General features: G+C 43.3%; 1 protein-coding gene across 2 annotated transcripts in view; it reads right to left on the bottom strand.

Moving 5' to 3' along the window:
- The window catches only part of LOC129811249 (GDNF family receptor alpha-4-like), a 161,296-nt gene extending 144,379 nt beyond the window's left edge, over positions 1-16,917 (bottom strand). For both annotated transcript variants that reach the window (XM_055862402.1, XM_055862403.1), the window contains exon 1: positions 16,308-16,917. In XM_055862402.1, the coding sequence (XP_055718377.1) occupies positions 16,308-16,350 (43 nt within the window). In that variant the 5' untranslated portion in view covers positions 16,351-16,917. The remainder of the gene's footprint in view (positions 1-16,307) is intronic.
- Positions 16,918-19,246: the final 2,329 nt, after the last annotated feature.

Raw genomic sequence — 19,246 nt, 5'->3', positions numbered from 1 at the left:
ATTGTTATTCTTAGATACTTTGGCCAAATAACTCAAGCATAGATTAATAACTAGCATAGATTTTTTTTAAATATATTGTCACACAGAAACTAGTGACTGGAGCTCCCTGTGGCTCCGGGTAGAGCCGTCATGGCTGTGCCTCAGTGCAGTCTGATGGACAGAGAACATCTCCTGTGTTGACATTTCCCTGAAAAGGTGAAAACATCAGCAGAAAAACACAATGGACTCGGGGCTCTGACGTGACGTGTGTGTGTGTGTGAATATGTGCATGCTTAAGTGTGTGTGCGTGCCTGCGTGAGTGTGTGTGCTTGCGAGTGTGTGTGTGTGTGTGTGTGTGTGTGTGTGTCTCCCGTGATGAGTAGTTCCACTGAAATGTGAGAGAAGGTGACAGGATCATAATAGTAATGTTTAGATGGGCGAGACAGGGGGTCCTTTGTTGTGATGGTGGGGGTAGTAATACTGTAGAGAACAGACAGGGGGTCCTTTGTTGTGATGGTGGGGGTAGTAATACTGTAGAGAACAGACAGGGGGTCCTTTGTTGTGATGGTGGGGGTAGTAATACTGTAAAGAACAGACAGGGGGTCCTTTGTTGTGATGGTGGGGGTAGTAATACTGTAGAGAACAGACAGGGGGTCCTTTGTTGTGATGGTGGGGGTAGTAATACTGTAAAGAACAGACAGGGGGTCCTTTGTTGTGATGGTGGGGGTAGTAATACTGTAGAGAACAGACAGGGGGTCCTTTGTTGTGATGGTGGGGGTAGTAATACTGTAGAGAACAGACAGGGGGTCCTTTGTTGTGATGGTGGGGGTAGTAATACTGTAGAGAACAGACAGGGGGTCCTTTGTTGTGATGGTGGGGGTAGTAATACTGTAGAGAACAGACAGGGGGTCCTTTGTTGTGATGGTGGGGGTAGTAATACTGTAGAGAACAGACAGGGGGTCCTTTGTTGTGATGGTGGGGGTAGTAATACTGTAGAGAACAGACAGGGGGTCCTTTGTTGTGAGGGTGGGGGTAGTAATACTGTAGAGAGCAGACAGGGGGTCCTTTGTTGTGATGGTGGGGGTAGTAATACTGTAGAGAACAGACAGGGGGTCCTTTGTTGTGATGGTGGGGGTAGTAATACTGTAGAGAACAGACAGGGGGTCCTTTGTTGTGATGGTGGGGGTAGTAATACTGTAGAGAACAGACAGGGGGTCGTTTGTTGTGAGGGTGGGGGTAGTAATACTGTAGAGAACAGACAGGGGGTCCTTTGTTGTGATGGTGGGGGTAGTAATACTGTAGAGAACAGACAGGGGGTCCTTTGTTGTGATGGTGGGGGTAGTAATACTGTAGAGAACAGACAGGGGGTCCTTTGTTGTGATGGTGGGGGTAGTAATACTGTAGAGAACAGACAGGGGGTCCTTTGTTGTGATGGTGGGGGTAGTAATACTGTAGAGAACAGACAGGGGGTCCTTTGTTGTGATGGTGGGGGTAGTAATACTGTAGAGAACAGACAGGGGGTCCTTTGTTGTGATGGTGGGGGTAGTAATACTGTAGAGAACAGACAGGGGGTCCTTTGTTGTGATGGTGGGGGTAGTAATACTGTAGAGAACAGACAGGGGGTCCTTTGTTGTGATGGTGGGGGTAGTAATACTGTAGAGAACAGACAGGGGGTCCTTTGTTGTGATGGTGGGGGTAGTAATACTGTAGAGAACAGACAGGGGGTCCTTTGTTGTGATGGTGGGGGTAGTAATACTGTAGAGAACAGACAGGGGGTCCTTTGTTGTGATGGTGGGGGTAATAATAGTGTAGAGAAAGGACAAGGGGTCCTTTGTTGTGATGGTGGGGGCAGTAATACTGTAGAGAACAGACAGGGGGTCCTTTGTTGTGATGGTGGGGGTAGTAATACTGTAGAGAACAGACAGGGGGTCGTTTGTTGTGAGGGTGGGGGTAGTAATACTGTAGAGAACAGACAGGGGGTCCTTTGTTGTGATGGTGGGGGTAGTAATACTGTAGAGAACAGACAGGGGGTCCTTTGTTGTGATGGTGGGGGTAGTAATACTGTAGAGAACAGACAGGGGGTCCTTTGTTGTGATGGTGGGGGTAGTAATACTGTAGAGAACAGACAGGGGGTCCTCTGTTGTGATGGTGGGGGTAGTAATACTGTAGAGAACAGACAGGGGGTCCTTTGTTGTGATGGTGGGGGTAGTAATACTGTAGAGAACAGACAGGGGGTCCTTTGTTGTGATGGTGGGGGTAGTAATACTGTAGAGAACAGACAGGGGGTCCTTTGTTGTGATGGTGGGGGTAGTAATACTGTAGAGAACAGACAGGGGGTCCTTTGTTGTGATGGTGGGGGTAGTAATACTGTAGAGAACAGACAGGGGGTCCTTTGTTGTGATGGTGGGGGTAGTAATACTGTAGAGAACAGACAGGGGGTCCTTTGTTGTGATGGTGGGGGTAGTAATACTGTAGAGAACAGACAGGGGGTCCTTTGTTGTGATGGTGGGGGTAGTAATACTGTAGAGAACAGACAGGGGGTCGTTTGTTGTGAGGGTGGGGGTAGTAATACTGTAGAGAACAGACAGGGGGTCCTTTGTTGTGATGGTGGGGGTAGTAATACTGTAGAGAACAGACAGAGGGTCCTTTGTTGTGATGGTGGGGGTAGTAATACTGTAGAGAACAGACAGGGGGTCCTTTGTTGTGAGGGTGGGGGTAGTAATACTGTAGAGAACGGATGGGGCTCAGCCTTGTTGTGATGGTGGGGGTAGTAATACTATAGTATTATAGTAGACTAATATACATCAGGTCAGGCTGTCCACTAACATGTCATACATCAGGTCAGGCTGTCCAGTAACATGTTATACATCAGGTCAGGCTGTCCAGTAACATGTTATACATCAGGTCAGGCTGTCCAGTAACATGTTATACATCAGGTCAGGCTGTCCAGTAACATGTTATACATCAGGTCAGGCTGTCCAGTAACATGTTATACATCAGGTCAGGCTGTCCGGTAACATGTTATACATCAGGTCAGGCTGTCCAGTAACATGTTATACATCAGGTCAGGCTGTCCAGTAACATGTTATACATCAGGTCAGGCTGTCCAGTAACATGTTATACATCAGGTCAGGCTGTCCAGTAACACGTTATACATCAGGTCAGGCTGTCCAGTAACATGTTATACAACAGGTCAGCCTGTCCAGTAACATGTTATACATCAGGTCAGGCTGTCCAGTAACATGTTATACAACAGGTCAGGCTGTCCAGTAACATGCTATACATCAGGTCAGGCTGTCCAGTAACATGTTATACATCAGGTCAGGCTGTCCAGTAACATGTTATACATCAGGTCAGGCTGTCCAGTAACATGCTATACATCAGGTCAGGCTGTCCAGTAACATGTTATACATCAGGTCAGGCTGTCCAGTAACATGTTATACAACAGGTCAGCCTGTCCAGTAACATGTTATACATCAGGTCAGGCTGTCCAGTAACATGTTATACAACAGGTCAGGCTGTCCAGTAACATGCTATACATCAAGTCAGGCTGTCCAGTAACATGTTATACATCAGGTCAGGTTGTCCGGTAACATGTTATACATCAGGTCAGGCTGTCCGGTAACATGTTATACATCAGGTTAGGCTGTCCGGTAACATGTTATACATCAGGTCAGGCTGTCCAGTAACATGTTATACATCAGGCCAGGCTGTCCAGTAACATGTTATACATCAGGTCAGGCTGTCCACTAACATGTTATACATCAGGTCAGGCTGTCCAGTAACATGTTATACATCAGGTCAGGCTGTCCAGTAACATGTTATACATCAGGTCAGGCTGTCCAGTAACATGTTATACATCAGGTCGGGCTGTCCAGTAACATGTTATACATCAGGTCAGGCTGTCCAGTAACATGTTATACATCAGGTCAGACTGTCCAGTAACATGTTATACATCAGGTCAGGCTGTCCAGTAACATGTTATTCATCAGGTCAGGCTGTCCAGTAACATGTTATACATCAGGTCAGGCTGTCCAGTAACATGTTATACATCAGGTCAGGCTGTCCAGTAACATGGTATACATCAGGTCAGGCTGTCCAGTAACATGTTATACATCAGGTCAGGCTGTCCAGTAACATGTTATACATCAGGTCAGGCTGTCCAGTAGCATGTTATACATCAGGTCAGGCTGTCCAGTAACATGTTATACATCAGGTCAGGCTGTCCAGTAACATGTTATACATCAGGTCAGGCTGTCCAGTAACATGTTATACATCAGGTCAGGCTGTCCACTAACATGTTATACATCAGGTCAGGCTGTCCAGTAACATGTTATACATCAGGTCAGGCTGTCCGGTAACATGTTATACCTCAGGTCAGGCTGTCCAGTAACATGTTATACATCAGGTCAGGCTGTCCAGTAGCATGTTATACATCAGGTCAGGCTGTCCAGTAACATGTTATACATCAGGTCAGGCTGTCCACTAACATGTTATACATCAGGTCAGGCTGTCCAGTAACATGTTATACATCAGGTCAGGCTGTCCAGTAACATGTTATACATCAGGTCAGGCTGTCCAGTAACATGTTATACATCAGGTCAGGCTGTCCAGTAACATGTTATACATCAGGTCAGGCTGTCCAGTAACATGTTATACATCAGGTCAGGCTGTCCAGTAATATGTTATACATCAGGTCAGGCTGTCCAGTAACATGTTATACATCAGGTCAGGCTGTCCTGTAACATGTTATACATCAGGTCAGACTGTCCAGTAGCATGTTATACATCAGGTCAGGCTGTCCAGTAACATGTTATACATCAGGTCAGGCTGTCCAGTAACATGTTATACATCAGGTCAGGCTGTCCAGTAACATGTTATACATCAGGTTAGGCTGTCCACTAACATGTTATACATCAGGTCAGGCTGTCCAGTAACATGTTATACATCAGGTCAGGCTGTCCAGTAACATGTTATACATCAGGTCAGGCTGTCCAGTAACATGTTATACATCAGGTCAGACTGTCCAGTAACATGTTATACATCAGGTCAGGCTGTCCACTAACATGTTATACATCAGGTCAGGCTGTCCAGTAACATGTTATACATCAGGTCAGGCTGTCCCGTAACATGTTATACATCAGGTCAGGCTGTCCAGTAACATGCTATACATCAGGTCAGGCTGTCCAGTAACATGTTATACATCAGGTCAGGCTGTCCGGTAACATGTTATACATCAGGTCAGGCTGTCCAGTAACATGTTATACATCAGGTCAGGCTGTCCGGTAATATGTTATACATCAGGTCAGACTGTCCAGTAACATGTTATACATCAGGTCAGACTGTCCAGTAACATGTTATACATCAGGTCAGGCTGTCCAGTAACATGTTATACGTCAGGTCAGGCTGTCCAGTAACATGTTATACATCAGGTCAGGCTGCCCAGTAACACGTTATACATCAGGTCAGACTGTCCAGTAACATGCTATACATCAGGTCAGAGCTCTGGTTCTGTTCTTCACAGCTCTGTATGGGGGTTTTGACTGACAGCTGTTCTGAACTTGAGCACCACGTGACAGGAAGTTGCCCCCATCCTTCCTGCTAACTGGGAAACTTTAGCAAATGTGTTGTTGTCTGAGTGAGATAAATGCTGTAAGTTAAGAGGACTTGATGTACTTTGAATGATGAGACGTTGAGGATTATAATAAATACCGCTTTGATGTTATACAAGCAAGCCAAACACCCGTGAGTCGAAATGTGCACATTTCCAAATCATAAACTCATGTCATATAAACTCAGCAAGAACAGAAACTTCCCTTATTCAGGACCCTGTCTTTCAAAGATAATTCGTAAAAATCCAAATTACTTCACAGATCTTCAATGTAAAGGGGTTAAACACTGTTTCACATGCTTGTTCAATGAACCATAAACAATTAATGAACATGCACCTGTGGAACGGTCGTTAAGACACTAACAGCTTACAGACGGTAGGCAATTCAGGTCACAGTTATAAAACTTAGGACACTAAAGAGGCCTTTCTACTGACTGAAAAACACCAAAAGAAAGATGCCCAGGGTCTCTGCTCATCTGCGTGAACGTGCCTTAGGCATGCTGCAAGGAGGCATGAGGACTGCAGATGTGGCCAGGGCAATAAATTGCAATGTCTGTACTGTGAGACGCCTAAAACAGCGCTACAGGGAGACAGGACGGACAGCTGATCGGCCTCACAGTGGCAGACCACGTGTAACAACACCTGAACAGGATCGGTACATCCGAACATCACATCTGCAGGACAGGTAGAGGATGGCAACAACAACTGCCCGAGTTACACCAGGAACGCACAATCCCTCCATCAGTGCTTGTCCGCAATAGGCTGAGAGGCTGGACTGAGAGGCTGGACTGAGGACTTGTAGGTCTGTTGTAAGGCCTACAAGCCCTCAGACATCACTGGCCACAACGTCGTCTATGGGCACAAACCCACCGTCGCTGAACCAGACAGGACTGGCTAAAAGTGCCCTTAACTGACGAGTTGCGGTTTTGTCTCACCAGGGGTGATGGTCGGATTGCATTTATCGTCGAGGGAATGAGTGTTACACCAAGGCCTGTACTCTGGAGTGGGATCGATTTGGAGGTGGAGGGTCCGTCATGGTCTGGGGCGGTGTGTCACAGCATCATAGGACTGAGCTTGTTGTCATTGCAGGCAATCTCAACGCTGTGCGTTACAAGGAAGACATCCTCCTCCCTCATGTGGTACCCTTCCTGCAGGCTCATTCTGACATGACCCTCCAGCATGACAATGCCACCAGCCATACTGCTCGTTCTGTGCGTGATTTCCTGCAAGACAGGAATGTCAGTGTTCTGCCATGGCCAGCGAAGAGCCCGGATCTCCATCCCATTGAGCATGTCTGGGACCTGTTGGATTGGAGGGTGAGGGCTAGGGCCATTCCCCCCAGAAATGTCTGAGAACTTGCAGGTGCCTTGGTGGAAGAGTGGTAACATCTCACAGCAAGAACTGGCAAATCTGGTGCAGTCCATGAGGAGGAGATGCACTGCAGTACTTAATGCAGCTGGTGGCCACACCAGATACTGACTGTTACTTTTGATTTTGACCCCCCACCTTTGTTCAGGGACACATTATTCCATTTCTGTTAGTCACATGTCTGTGGAACTTGTTTAGTTTATGTATCAGTTGTTGAATCTTATTATGTTCATACAAATATTTACACATGTTAAGTTTGCTGAAAATAAACGCAGTTGACAGTGAGAGGACGTTTATTTTTTTTGATGAGTTTACAATGTCAACCTTTATGATCACAATGTTTGACGTACAGTTACCAGATGACATGGCATCAGACCCTGGGTAGTTCTGAACAGAATGAGCCCGTTTGTTTATTGTGAAGGAACTTCTCCATGGCAACACACACCTGAATGCACTCAGGCCTCCATTGCATGTGCAGCAAAATGATCTGTTTCTCGGAATTGCACTGTGAAAGCCTAACACTGTAATATTGTATTTTATATAAGAGGTTTTCAAACGATGCCCAATTGACCTAGATTGCGATTTCGGTAAACACTTTTCTTGACACCTAGTGTCTTAAGACGTTATGACACGATCAGAACCATGTCATAATGTGGTCATAACCTGTCATAATGTGGTCATAACACTGTCATAATGTGGTCATAACCTGTCATAATGTGGTCATAACCTGTCATAATGTGGTCATAACCTGTCATAATGTGGTCATAACCTGTCATAATGTGGTCATAACCTGTCATAATGTGGTCACAACCTGTCAATATGTGGTCATAACCTGTCATAATGTGGTCATAACCTGTCATAATGTGGTCATAACCTGTCATAATGTGGTCATAACCTGTCATAATGTGGTCATAACACTGTCATAATGTGGTCATAACCTGTCATAATGTGGTCATAACCTGTCATAATGTGGTCATAACACTGTCATAATGTGGTCATAACCTGTCATAATGTGGTCATAACCTGTCATAATGTGGTCATAACACTGTCATAATGTGGTCATAACCTGTCATAATGTGGTCATAACCTGTCATAATGTGGTCATAACCTGTCATAATGTGGTCATAACACTGTCATAATGTGGTCATAACCTGTCATAATGTGGTCATAACCTGTCATAATGTGGTCATAACACTGTCATAATGTGGTCATAACCTGTCATAATGTGGTCATAACCTGTCATAATGTGGTCATAACACTGTCATAATGTGGTCATAACCTGTCATAATGTGGTCATAACACTGTCATAATGTGGTCATAACCTGTCATAATGTGGTCATAACCTGTCATAATGTGGTCATAACACTGTCATAATGTGGTCATAACCTGTCATAATGTGGTCATAACCTGTCATAATGTGGTCATAACACTGTCATAATGTGGTCATAACACTGTCATAACCCATATATTAAGACATGTGACATATATTGTGTTATTTTATGGCTGGTTATGACACCTACATAAAGAGCGTCAAAACCCACAAAACCTACCACACAAGGCAAACCATTACATTACACCATAGTCTACTAGTAAAGAGTATGTTAATGTCATATACCATTTTCTGAAATTGACCATATTAAATGATCATTGTAATTGTGCACACATTGATGTCTGACATGCACCTATCCCCAATGCTCTGTTGTTGATGACTGGGATGAATGCAGGAGCAGATTTCAGGAGCAGGACAAGACACCCTCTTTATGACTGATGACTGACATAAGGTCATGTACGTGATAGGCCTATCTGGCTTACATGATTATGATGGTCATGATGCTTCATGACAGGGTCATAAAGTGTATTATCTTAGTCCAAGTAAAGTGACACAGGATGGTCGTAATGCTTCATGACAGGGTCATAAAGTGTATTATCTTAGTCCAAGTAAAGTGACACAGGATGGTCATAATGCTTCATGACAGGGTGATAAAGTGTATTATCTTAGTCCAAGTAAAGTGACACAGGATGGTCATAATGCTTCATGACAGTGTGATACAGTGTATTATCTTAGTCCAAGTAAAGTGACACAGGATGGTCATAATGCTTCATGACAGTGTCATAAAGTGTATTATCTTAGTCCAAGTAAAGTGACACAGGATGGTCATAATGCTTCATGACAGTGTCATAAAGTGTATTATCTTAGTCCAAGTAAAGTGACACAGGATGGTCATAATGCCTCATGACAGTGTGATAAAGTGTATTATCTTAGTCCAAATAAAGTGACACAGGATGGTCATAATGCTTCATGACAGTGTCATAAAGTGTATTTTCTACAAGCAATGGAAAATATGATGGAAAAAAAACAAGACTGTAAAGAATTCATTACAACTTCAACAACAAAGGATTTAAGAAACAAACTTTCAAACAAAAGCAAACTTCTTCGCAGGAAAAATAATAATAATTTGAATAAATGTGGGTTTTGACACTCTTATGTAGGTGTTATAACCAGCCATAAAATAACGCACTATATGTCACAACATCTCTAAATGTATGGGTCATGACAGTGTTATGACCACATTGTGACAGGTTATGACAGCTGTTATAACATATTATGACATGGTTATAACCGTCAAATAAAGTGTTACCGCGATTTCTATTCGACCGTTTTCGGATTGCGTAAACAACAACAGTAATTGTGTGAGGGCGGGGCATGCAGGGTTGTGTTCCAAACTAAAGAACTACAGGTGTTCCTGCTCTAGTTCCTCAACGGCACAGCTAGGAGAGATCAAAAATGCACCTTATAATGAATTAAAAGTGCATTGAAATGACTTAAGAACCATGTGAGGCCACTTGGAGACACCAGTTAGTCCTCTCACTCAAACCCTTGTCATTTCTTTGTCTTAAGTTGCACCTACCATCATGTTACTGAATGTATCTCGAGTATTTTCAGATTTCATTAACAAGTACACTAAATGTAAAATGCACATAAAATCAACAGTGTAATGTTTGGATTCAGTCGTGTCAGTTGAACTGTTGTGAACTCATCTTTGGGTCTAATAACTTTCCCATAATCTCCAAACTGTTCCCGTTCAATTTCTACCATTGTTATGTATTTCATATGTTTTCTGTAACAAACATTTACATTTAGCCCTATTCGTATTGGGCCAATTTAACCCTACTCGTACCGAACAATTTAGCCCTACTCGTACAGGCCAAATTAGCCCTACTCGTACAGAACAATTTAGCCCTACTCGTACAGGCCAATTTAGCCCTACTCGTACAGGCCAATTTAGCCCTACTCGTACAGGCCAATTTAGCCCTACTCGTACAGACCAATTTAGCCCTACTCGTATAGGCCAATTTAGCCCTATTCATACAGACCAATTTAGCCCTATTCATACAGACCAATTTAACCCTACTCATACAGGCCAATTTAACCCTATTCGTATTGGGCCAATTTAACCCTACTCGTACAGACCAATTTAACCCTACTCGTACAGACCAATTTAAGCCTACTCGTACAGGCCAATTTAGCCCTACTCGTACAGGCCAATTTAGCCCTATTCGTATAGTCCAATTTAACCCTATTCGTATTGGGCCAATTTAGCCCTACTCATACAGGCCAATTTAACCCTATTCGTATTGGGCCAATTTAGCCCTACTCATACAGATCAATTTAGCCCTACTCGTACAGACCAATTTAGCCCTACTCGTACTGATCAATTTAGCCCTACTCGTACAGACCAATTTAGCCCTACTCGTACTGATCAATTTAGCCCTACTCGTACAGACCAATTTAGCCCTACTCGTACAGACCAATTTAGCCCTACTCGTACAGACCAATTTAGCCCTACTCGTACAGACCAATTTAACCCTACTCGTACAGGCCAATTTAGCCCTACTCGTACAGACCAATTTAGCCCTACTCGTACAGACCAATTTAGCCCCATTCGTATAGGCCAATTTAGCCCTATTCGTATTGGGCCAAGTTAGCCCTACTCATACAGACCAATTTAGCCCCATTCGTATAGGCCAATTTAGCCCTATTCGTATTGGGCCAATTTAGCCCTACTCGTACAGACCAATTTAGCCCCATTCGTATAGGCCAATTTAGCCCTATTCGTATTGGGCCAATTTAGCCCTACTCGTACAGGCCATTTTAGCCCTACGCGTACGGGCCAATTTAACCCTATTCGTACGGGCCAATTTAGCCCTACTCGTACAGGCCAATTTAGCCCTACTCGTACAGAACAATTTAGCCCTACTCGTACTGATCAATTTAGCCATACTCGTACAGACCAATTTAGCCCTACTCGTACAGACCAATTTAGCCCTACTCGTACAGGCCAATTTAGCCCTACTCGTACAGACCAATTTAGCCCTACTCGTACAGACCAATTTAGCCCTACTCGTACAGGCCAATTTAGCCCTACTCGTACAGACCCAATTTAGCCCTACTCGTACAGGCCAATTTAACCCTATTCGTACAGGCCAATTTAACCCTATTCATACAGACCAATTTAGCCCTACTCGTACAGACCCAATTTAGCCCTACTCGTACAGACCCAATATTAGCCCTATTCGTACAGGCCAATTTAACCCTACTCATACAGGCCAATTTAACCCTATTTGTATTGGGCCAATTTAACCCTACTCGTACAGACCAATTTAGCCCTACTCGTACAGACCAATTTAGCCCTACTCGTACAGACCAATTTAGCCCTACTCGTACAGACCAATTTAACCCTACTCGTACAGACCAATTTAGCCCTACTCGTACAGACCAATTTAGCCCTACTCGTACAGACCAATTTAGCCCTACTCGTACAGACCAATTTAGCCCTACTCGTACAGACCCAATTTAGCCCTACTCGTACAGACCCAATATTAGCCCTATTCGTACAGGCCAATTTAACCCTACTCATACAGGCCAATTTAACCCTATTTGTATTGGGCCAATTTAACCCTACTCGTACAGACCAATTTAGCCCTACTCGTACAGACCAATTTAGCCCTACTCGTACAGACCAATTTAGCCCTACTCGTACAGACCAATTTAGCCCTACTCGTACAGACCAATTTAGCCCTACTCGTACAGACCAATTTAGCCCTACTCGTACAGACCAATTTAGCCCTACTCGTACAGACCCAATTTAGCCCTACTCGTACAGACCCAATATTAGCCCTATTCGTACAGGCCAATTTAACCCTACTCATACAGGCCAATTTAACCCTATTTGTATTGGGCCAATTTAACCCTACTCGTACAGACCAATTTAGCCCTACTCGTACAGACCAATTTAGCCCTACTCGTACAGACCAATTTAACCCTACTCGTACAGACCAATTTAGCCCTACTCGTACAGACCAATTTAGCCCTACTCGTACAGACCAATTTAGCCCTACTCGTACAGACCAATTTAGCCCTACTCGTACAGACCAATTTAGCCCTACTCGTACAGACCAATTTAGCCCTACTCGTACAGACCAATTTAGCCCTACTCGTACAGACCAATTTAGCCCTACTCGTACAGACCAATTTAGCCCTACTCGTACAGACCAATTTAGCCCTACTCGTACAGACCAATTTAGCCCTACTCGTACAGGCCAATTTAGCCCTACTCGTACAGGCCAATTTAACCCTACTCGTACAGACCAATTTAGCCCTACTCGTACAGGCCAATTTAACCCTACTCGTACAGACCAATTTAGCCCTACTCGTACAGACCAATTTAGCCCTACTCATACAGGCCAATTTAGCCCTACTCGTACAGACCAATTTAGCCCTACTCGTACAGACCAATTTAGCCCTACTCATACATGCCAATTTAGCCCTACTCGTACAGACCAATTTAGCCCTACTCGTACAGACCAATTTAGCCCTACTCGTACAGACCAATTTAGCCCTACTCGTACAGACCAATTTAGCCCTACTCATACAGGCCAATTTAGCCCTACTCGTACAGACCAATTTAGCCCTACTCGTACAGGCCAATTTAGCCCTACTCGTACAGACCAATTTAGCCCTACTCATACAGGCCAATTTAGCCCTACTCGTACAGACCAATTTAGCCCTACTCGTACAGGCCAATTTAGCCCTACTCGTACAGACCAATTTAGCCCTACTCGTACAGACCAATTTAGCCCTACTCGTACAGACCAATTTAGCCCTACTCGTACAGACCAATTTAGCCCTACTCGTACAGACCAATTTAGCCCTACTCGTACAGACCAATTTAGCCCTACTCGTACAGACCAATTTAGCCCTACTCGTACAGACCAATTTAGCCCTACTCGTACAGACCAATTTAGCCCTACTCGTACAGACCAATTTAGCCCTACTCGTACAGACCAATTTAGCCCTACTCGTACAGACCAATTTAGCCCTACTCGTACAGACCAATTTAGCCCTATTCGTACAGACCAATTCCCACGAGTGTAAAGAAGTTGAGATGGAGATGTGAATACAACATATCAATTATTAATTTGTTGACAAAACTGGAACTAAAGTCAGAGGCACAGACGGAACTATCCAAGCAGAAGATACATCTCCTTTTAAATGTTGACATTTGGTTGCGTTGACAACCAAACCCAATTTAATATCACAAAATTTGAGATCAACCAGAGCTTGAAACCTTAGGCCTATTTGTATTTTCTATTTTTAGTGCAATTCCTGTTTTACATTTGATATATTTAGCCAGAATGTAACGGAAGTCTAAGTCGTCCTCCTCCTCAGACGAGGAGAGGCGAGAAGGATCTGAGGACCAATGTGCAGCGTGGTAATTTTCCATTATTTAATTAACACAAAACAAGACACTATACAAAATGACAAAACAAAAACTAACCGTCACAGTCCTAGCTGGTGCAGACAAAACACAAAGACAGGAGACAACCACCCACAATCCCCAACACAAAACAAGCCACCTATATATGATTCTCAATCAGGGACAACGATTGACAGCTGTCTCTGATTGAGAACCATATTAGGCTGGACACAGAAACAGACTAACTAGACACACAACATAGAATGCCCTCCCAGCTCACGTCCTGACCAACACTAAAACAAGCAAAACACATAAGAACTCTGGTCAGGACGTGACACAGAAACTCTTATCCGGAGTGACATACAGGAGCAGTTTGGGTTAAGTGCTCAGGAACACAAAGACAGATTTCTCACCTAGTCGGCTCAGGGATTCTAATCAGTGACCATTCGGTCGCTGGCCCAACGCTCCTAACCACTAGGCTACCTACCTGAATTGGAACAATAGCTGTTGATGACTTTGCAAACGCTATATAGGCCTAAATACTGTCATTGATGATTCGGGTTTTGTTAGGTTACAGCCTTATTCTAAAACGGATTAAATAAATACAAATTCCTCATCAATCTACACACAATAACCCATAATGATAAAGCGAAAACAGGTTTTTAGAAATGTTTGCAAATTTATAAAAAATGTAAAACTGAAATACCTTATTTATATAAGTATTCAGACCCTTTGCTATGAGACTGTAAATTGAGCTCAAGTGCATCCTGTTTCAATTGATCATCCTTGAGATGTTTCTACAACTTGATTAGAGTCCATCTGTGGTAAATTCAATTGATTGGACATGATTTGGAAAGGCACACACCTGTCTATATAAGGTCCCACAGTTGAGAGTGCATATCAGAGCAAAAACCAAGTCAAAAACCAAGTCGAAGGAGTTGTCCGTAGAGCTCAGAGACACGATTGTGTCGAGGCACAGATCTGGGAAAGGGTACCAAAACATTTCAGTAGCATTGAAGGTCCCCAAGAACACAGTGGCCTCCATCATTCTTAAATGGAAGAAGTTTGGAACCACCAAGACTCTTCCTGGAAATGGCCACCCGGTCAAACTGACCAATCGGGGGAGAAGGGCCTTGGTCAGGGAGGTGATCAAGAACCCGATGGTCACTGACAGAGCTCTAGAGTTCCTCTGTGGAGATGGGAGAACCTTCCAGAAGGACAACCATCTCTGCAGCATTCCACCAATCAGACCTTTATGGTAGACTGGCCAGATGGTAGAGTGGCCAGATGGTAGAGTGGCCAGATGGTAGAGTGGCCAGATGGTAGAGTGGCCAGATGGTAGAGTGGCCAGATGGTAGAGTGGCCAGATGGTAGAGTGGCCAGATGGTAGAGTGGCCAGACAGAAGCTTGGTGGTACACTGAGAACTACGTTCAGCTCACATCCAAAGTCAGAATTGAGAAACGCAGGTTTAGGAAATAAACTACACTACTTTAATACAGGACTAGTAAAGGTTGATATATGCTTGATATATGCTTGATATATGTTTTCCAGTACTTTGCAAATACAACTTATTACTATGTGAAAACTGAAATGGTCTATTCCTTTTTAGTAGACAGTCTTACCCAGAGCAACTTACAGTAGTGAGCAAATTCATTTTCAGACTTTTTTCATACTGGTCCCCGGTGAGAATCAAATCCACAACATTACAAGTGCCATGCTCTACCAACGGAGACACGTCGTTCTATCTTTAATCCGTTAGAATGACATCACAGAGAAAGAGACAGGGGCAACAACTCTTACAATTACAACGATTTGATTCCTGCAAGATACTGCTCTTAATTATACAACCACCTTTTCTGACAAAGCAAAGATGCAGAATTGTTTTGTTGTTGCCTGCAATACAGATGTCTACTACTAATATAATAACAGTCTGCTAATACTAATAAAGCCCCACTGCACTACTTTAGTAAAAAAAAAAAAATGTTTTTTACAAAAATATATATTTTTTTGTGATATTTCAAGGGCTGCTGCAGCAGCATCCTCAGCACCACTACTTCTCATGTCACAGAACAGATCAAGCAGAAGACCAGAGCTACCGTCCGATCAACAGTGGTTCACACACACACACACATTGATTCAATCACCCCCACTACAGCCAAATGTGCAGCACAGAAACATCTTCATTGGCTACCGAAATTAAGCCCAAAAAACAAATAACATGAACGAGCGTCTATGAAGTTCAATGATGTAAAGGTAATTCCAGATGTCTTGCTTCACACTCTGTTTAGCCTTGCGACCCTGTAGAACATGGCTTTGGTATATGCAGACTATTACGCATCTACATCAATTTGCAATAATCCCTCATCCACAAAACAATAAGCAACGCTTTACAGTCATTCCATAGAAATAGAGGCAGAACTGTAGTATGTCTGTTTCATCAGAATAATCTAGATGGATGAGACTATTGTACATACTGATTCAATTACCCCAGCCCAATACATGTTGCACCCCTCATCCCCGGATTAGTCTGACCAGCGCAAGGATTTTACAGTCATTTAATTCAAAACAAAGTCAGACGTGTTGTACTCACCAATAAGGGCCACCTGGAGAAAGTAAAGGCATACGAAGTCCATTCTGGAAGGCGACACTAAATTTTAACTGTCGGAATCCTGAGTGTAGTGTGATGTACGATGAGATGAATGCCTTCTCGATGTTGAAATTGTCACCGGAGGAAGATATTAAAAACCACGTCTGCTGTTCTGCGGTGATTCCCCCCGGTTACGGTAGACGCAAGATTCTAAAGCATGGTTTGAAAAAAATGGAAAATAAAAAAAATATCCTTCGAAATAGTCAAACTTTTGCCAGATATAAAAAGATACAGGCTACAAACAGTAGCTTAACATATAAAGTCTAGAGCGTTCATCAATACATGTAACGCTATACACAGACATTGAAATTAGACTAGGCTAATTATATAGTAAATACAATAAAAAAGAAATGGTTCTTGCGGGTTAACACAGCTTGAAAATGCCCTCTATTTCTATTTGAGCGGCTCTTCCTGTCCTGTAACGGTTGGGTTCTCTCCCCATGCTCGCTCGCTACTCCGGTCACCGTTCGTCCACCTGCACCCAGAGTGTGAGAAATTGCGGATGAGTCCAATCCATTGACATTAAAACCAGGGGTCCAATCACAGACACACGACGCTACGCGCGCTCTCAGCTGCAGCCGTTGACGTGGTAAAGTTGGTTTGACTTTCGATATTCGCCAGACATTCGGACCTGCCAATAAAATAGCTCGAGCACGATTTGAGCATCATACCCGATGAAGGAAAACAGGTGTACAACATTCCACAGGTCATATTTTCCTGATTCCAACCTGAGTTTCCTGGCGCACCGTCGTTACAACGAGTTAGGGAATGTCAACAAAGTGCATGATCACACTATTCAAATCAAATTTACAAATGTCATAAGCTCTTCAACCACGTGATTTAGCAATCTCATATACATTGTGCCCATAGGCGACGGTGATGTCGGTGATGTCTGGTGATGTCTGGTGAGGACCTGCCTTACAACAGGCCTACAAGCCCTCAGTCCAGCCTCTCTCAGCCTATTGCGGACAGTCTGAGCACGGATTGTGCGTTCCTGGTGTAACTCGGGCAGTTGTTGTTGCCATCCTCTACCTGTCCCGCAGGTGTGATGTTCGGATGTACCGATCCTGTGCAGGTGTTGTTTCATGTGGTCTGCCACTGCGAGGACGATCAGCTGTCCGTCCTGTCTCCCTGTAGCGCTGTCACAGTACGGACATTGCAATTTATTGCCCTGGCCACATCTGCAGTCCTCATGCCTCCTTGCAGCATGCCTAAGGCACGTTCACGCAGATGAGAAGGGACCCTGGACATCTTTCTTTTGGTGTTTTTCAGAGTCAGTAGAAAGGACTCTTTAGTGTCATAAGTTTTCATAACTGTACCCTGAATTGCCTACCGTCTGTAAGCTGTTAGTGTCTTAATGACCGTTCCACAGGTGCATGTTCATTAATTGTTTATGGTTCATTGAACAAGCATGGGAAACAGTGTTTGAACCCTTTACAATGAAGATCTGTGAAGTTATTTGGATTTTTACGAATTATCTTTGAAAGACACCATCCCGAAAAAGGGACATTTCTTTTTTTGCTGAGTTCATTTGTGAAAAATCACTTAAAATTCCATAGCTCCTTGACCATGTGACCTAGCCACGTCAAACCAACATTGGAATGTTCACGGGGTAGGGACATACATCGCACACCCTTTGGATTTTCTTTAAAAGTATTGCCTTTTCTTTTACATGTCACCCATTAAGCATGTTCGGGATGCTCTGGATCAACGTGTACGACAGCATGTCCCAGTTCCCGCCGATATCCAGCAACTTCTCACAGCCATTGAAGAGGAGTGGGACAACCTTCCACTGGTCACAATCAACAGCCTGATCAACTCTATGTGAAGGAGATGTCGTGCTGCATGAGGCAATTGATGGTGACTGGTTTTCTGATCTATGTATTTACCTTTTTTTAAGGTATCTGTGACCAATAGATGCATATCCATAGATTAGGGCCTAATGAATTGATTTAAATTGACTGATTTCCTTACAGAGGTTCTTCCTTTAAAATGTGCGTCATACTGCAGCACACCTTGCGGGCTGCTGTAGAATTCTATGGCATGTTATTTAATTGTCAGCCATTTTTACCTTTCAATGCTAGTTAATGCTAGTTTGACCACCAGAGGGCATCCTTGAAAAGCATTTGATAGTCTTCAATATTGGCATTACTAGAGAATTGAAAACCTTTTTTGTCAGAACATAGTATATGGGATTGATTTTAAGAAATGTATCTTAATTAATTTGATTAATATTATGGTGTTTCTATTCCAAGAAAAACGAAACCCTCAGGGTTTCCATTAGGAAAATATGGCGCTGTACAACGTGACGGTAGGGAGTAGGCTACAGTACTAAGAGCATACGAGAATTGGAGGATTCTAAATTAATATTTAAGGGGCATTTTTTGTTAGGCTCTGTGAGAATATCTAAGGGGCTTATATATATATATATATATATAATTCTAAATTAATTAATAATAATAATAATAATCGCTTTGATTAAAAAATAATGATATTTTGGAGATGATTTTGTTTTCATTTAACCTAGAGTGAGCAAGAAAAAGGCCATTCTTAAACATGGGGTGAGACATTCTCTCTAATTTGTAAATAAAGCCAGTTCGTTATTTAGAATGATTCATTTCTGGTTTTAGAGGGAGAGAAACTAAAAGCCTAACATCACCTCATGGGTCAACCGGTCGCAGCCGCACGGGTATTGAACCAGCATCTGTAGCAATGCTGTGTCTTAGACCACTGTGCCACTTGGGCGCTGTACGACATAACCGGTCGGGAGTAGGCGACAATACTACAGTAAGAGCAAAATAATCCTAACATATCCACACCCTAATTGTAGTCTAAGTTTCTCTTAGAATCAAAACCTTAGTATAACAATGCTTAAATAATAA

This window comes from Salvelinus fontinalis, chromosome 15 (assembly GCF_029448725.1).
Source record: "Salvelinus fontinalis isolate EN_2023a chromosome 15, ASM2944872v1, whole genome shotgun sequence".
NCBI lineage: Eukaryota > Metazoa > Chordata > Actinopteri > Salmoniformes > Salmonidae > Salvelinus > Salvelinus fontinalis.
The sequence above is the reverse complement of the archived record's forward strand: the minus strand, read 5'-3'. Positions and strand labels throughout refer to the sequence as shown.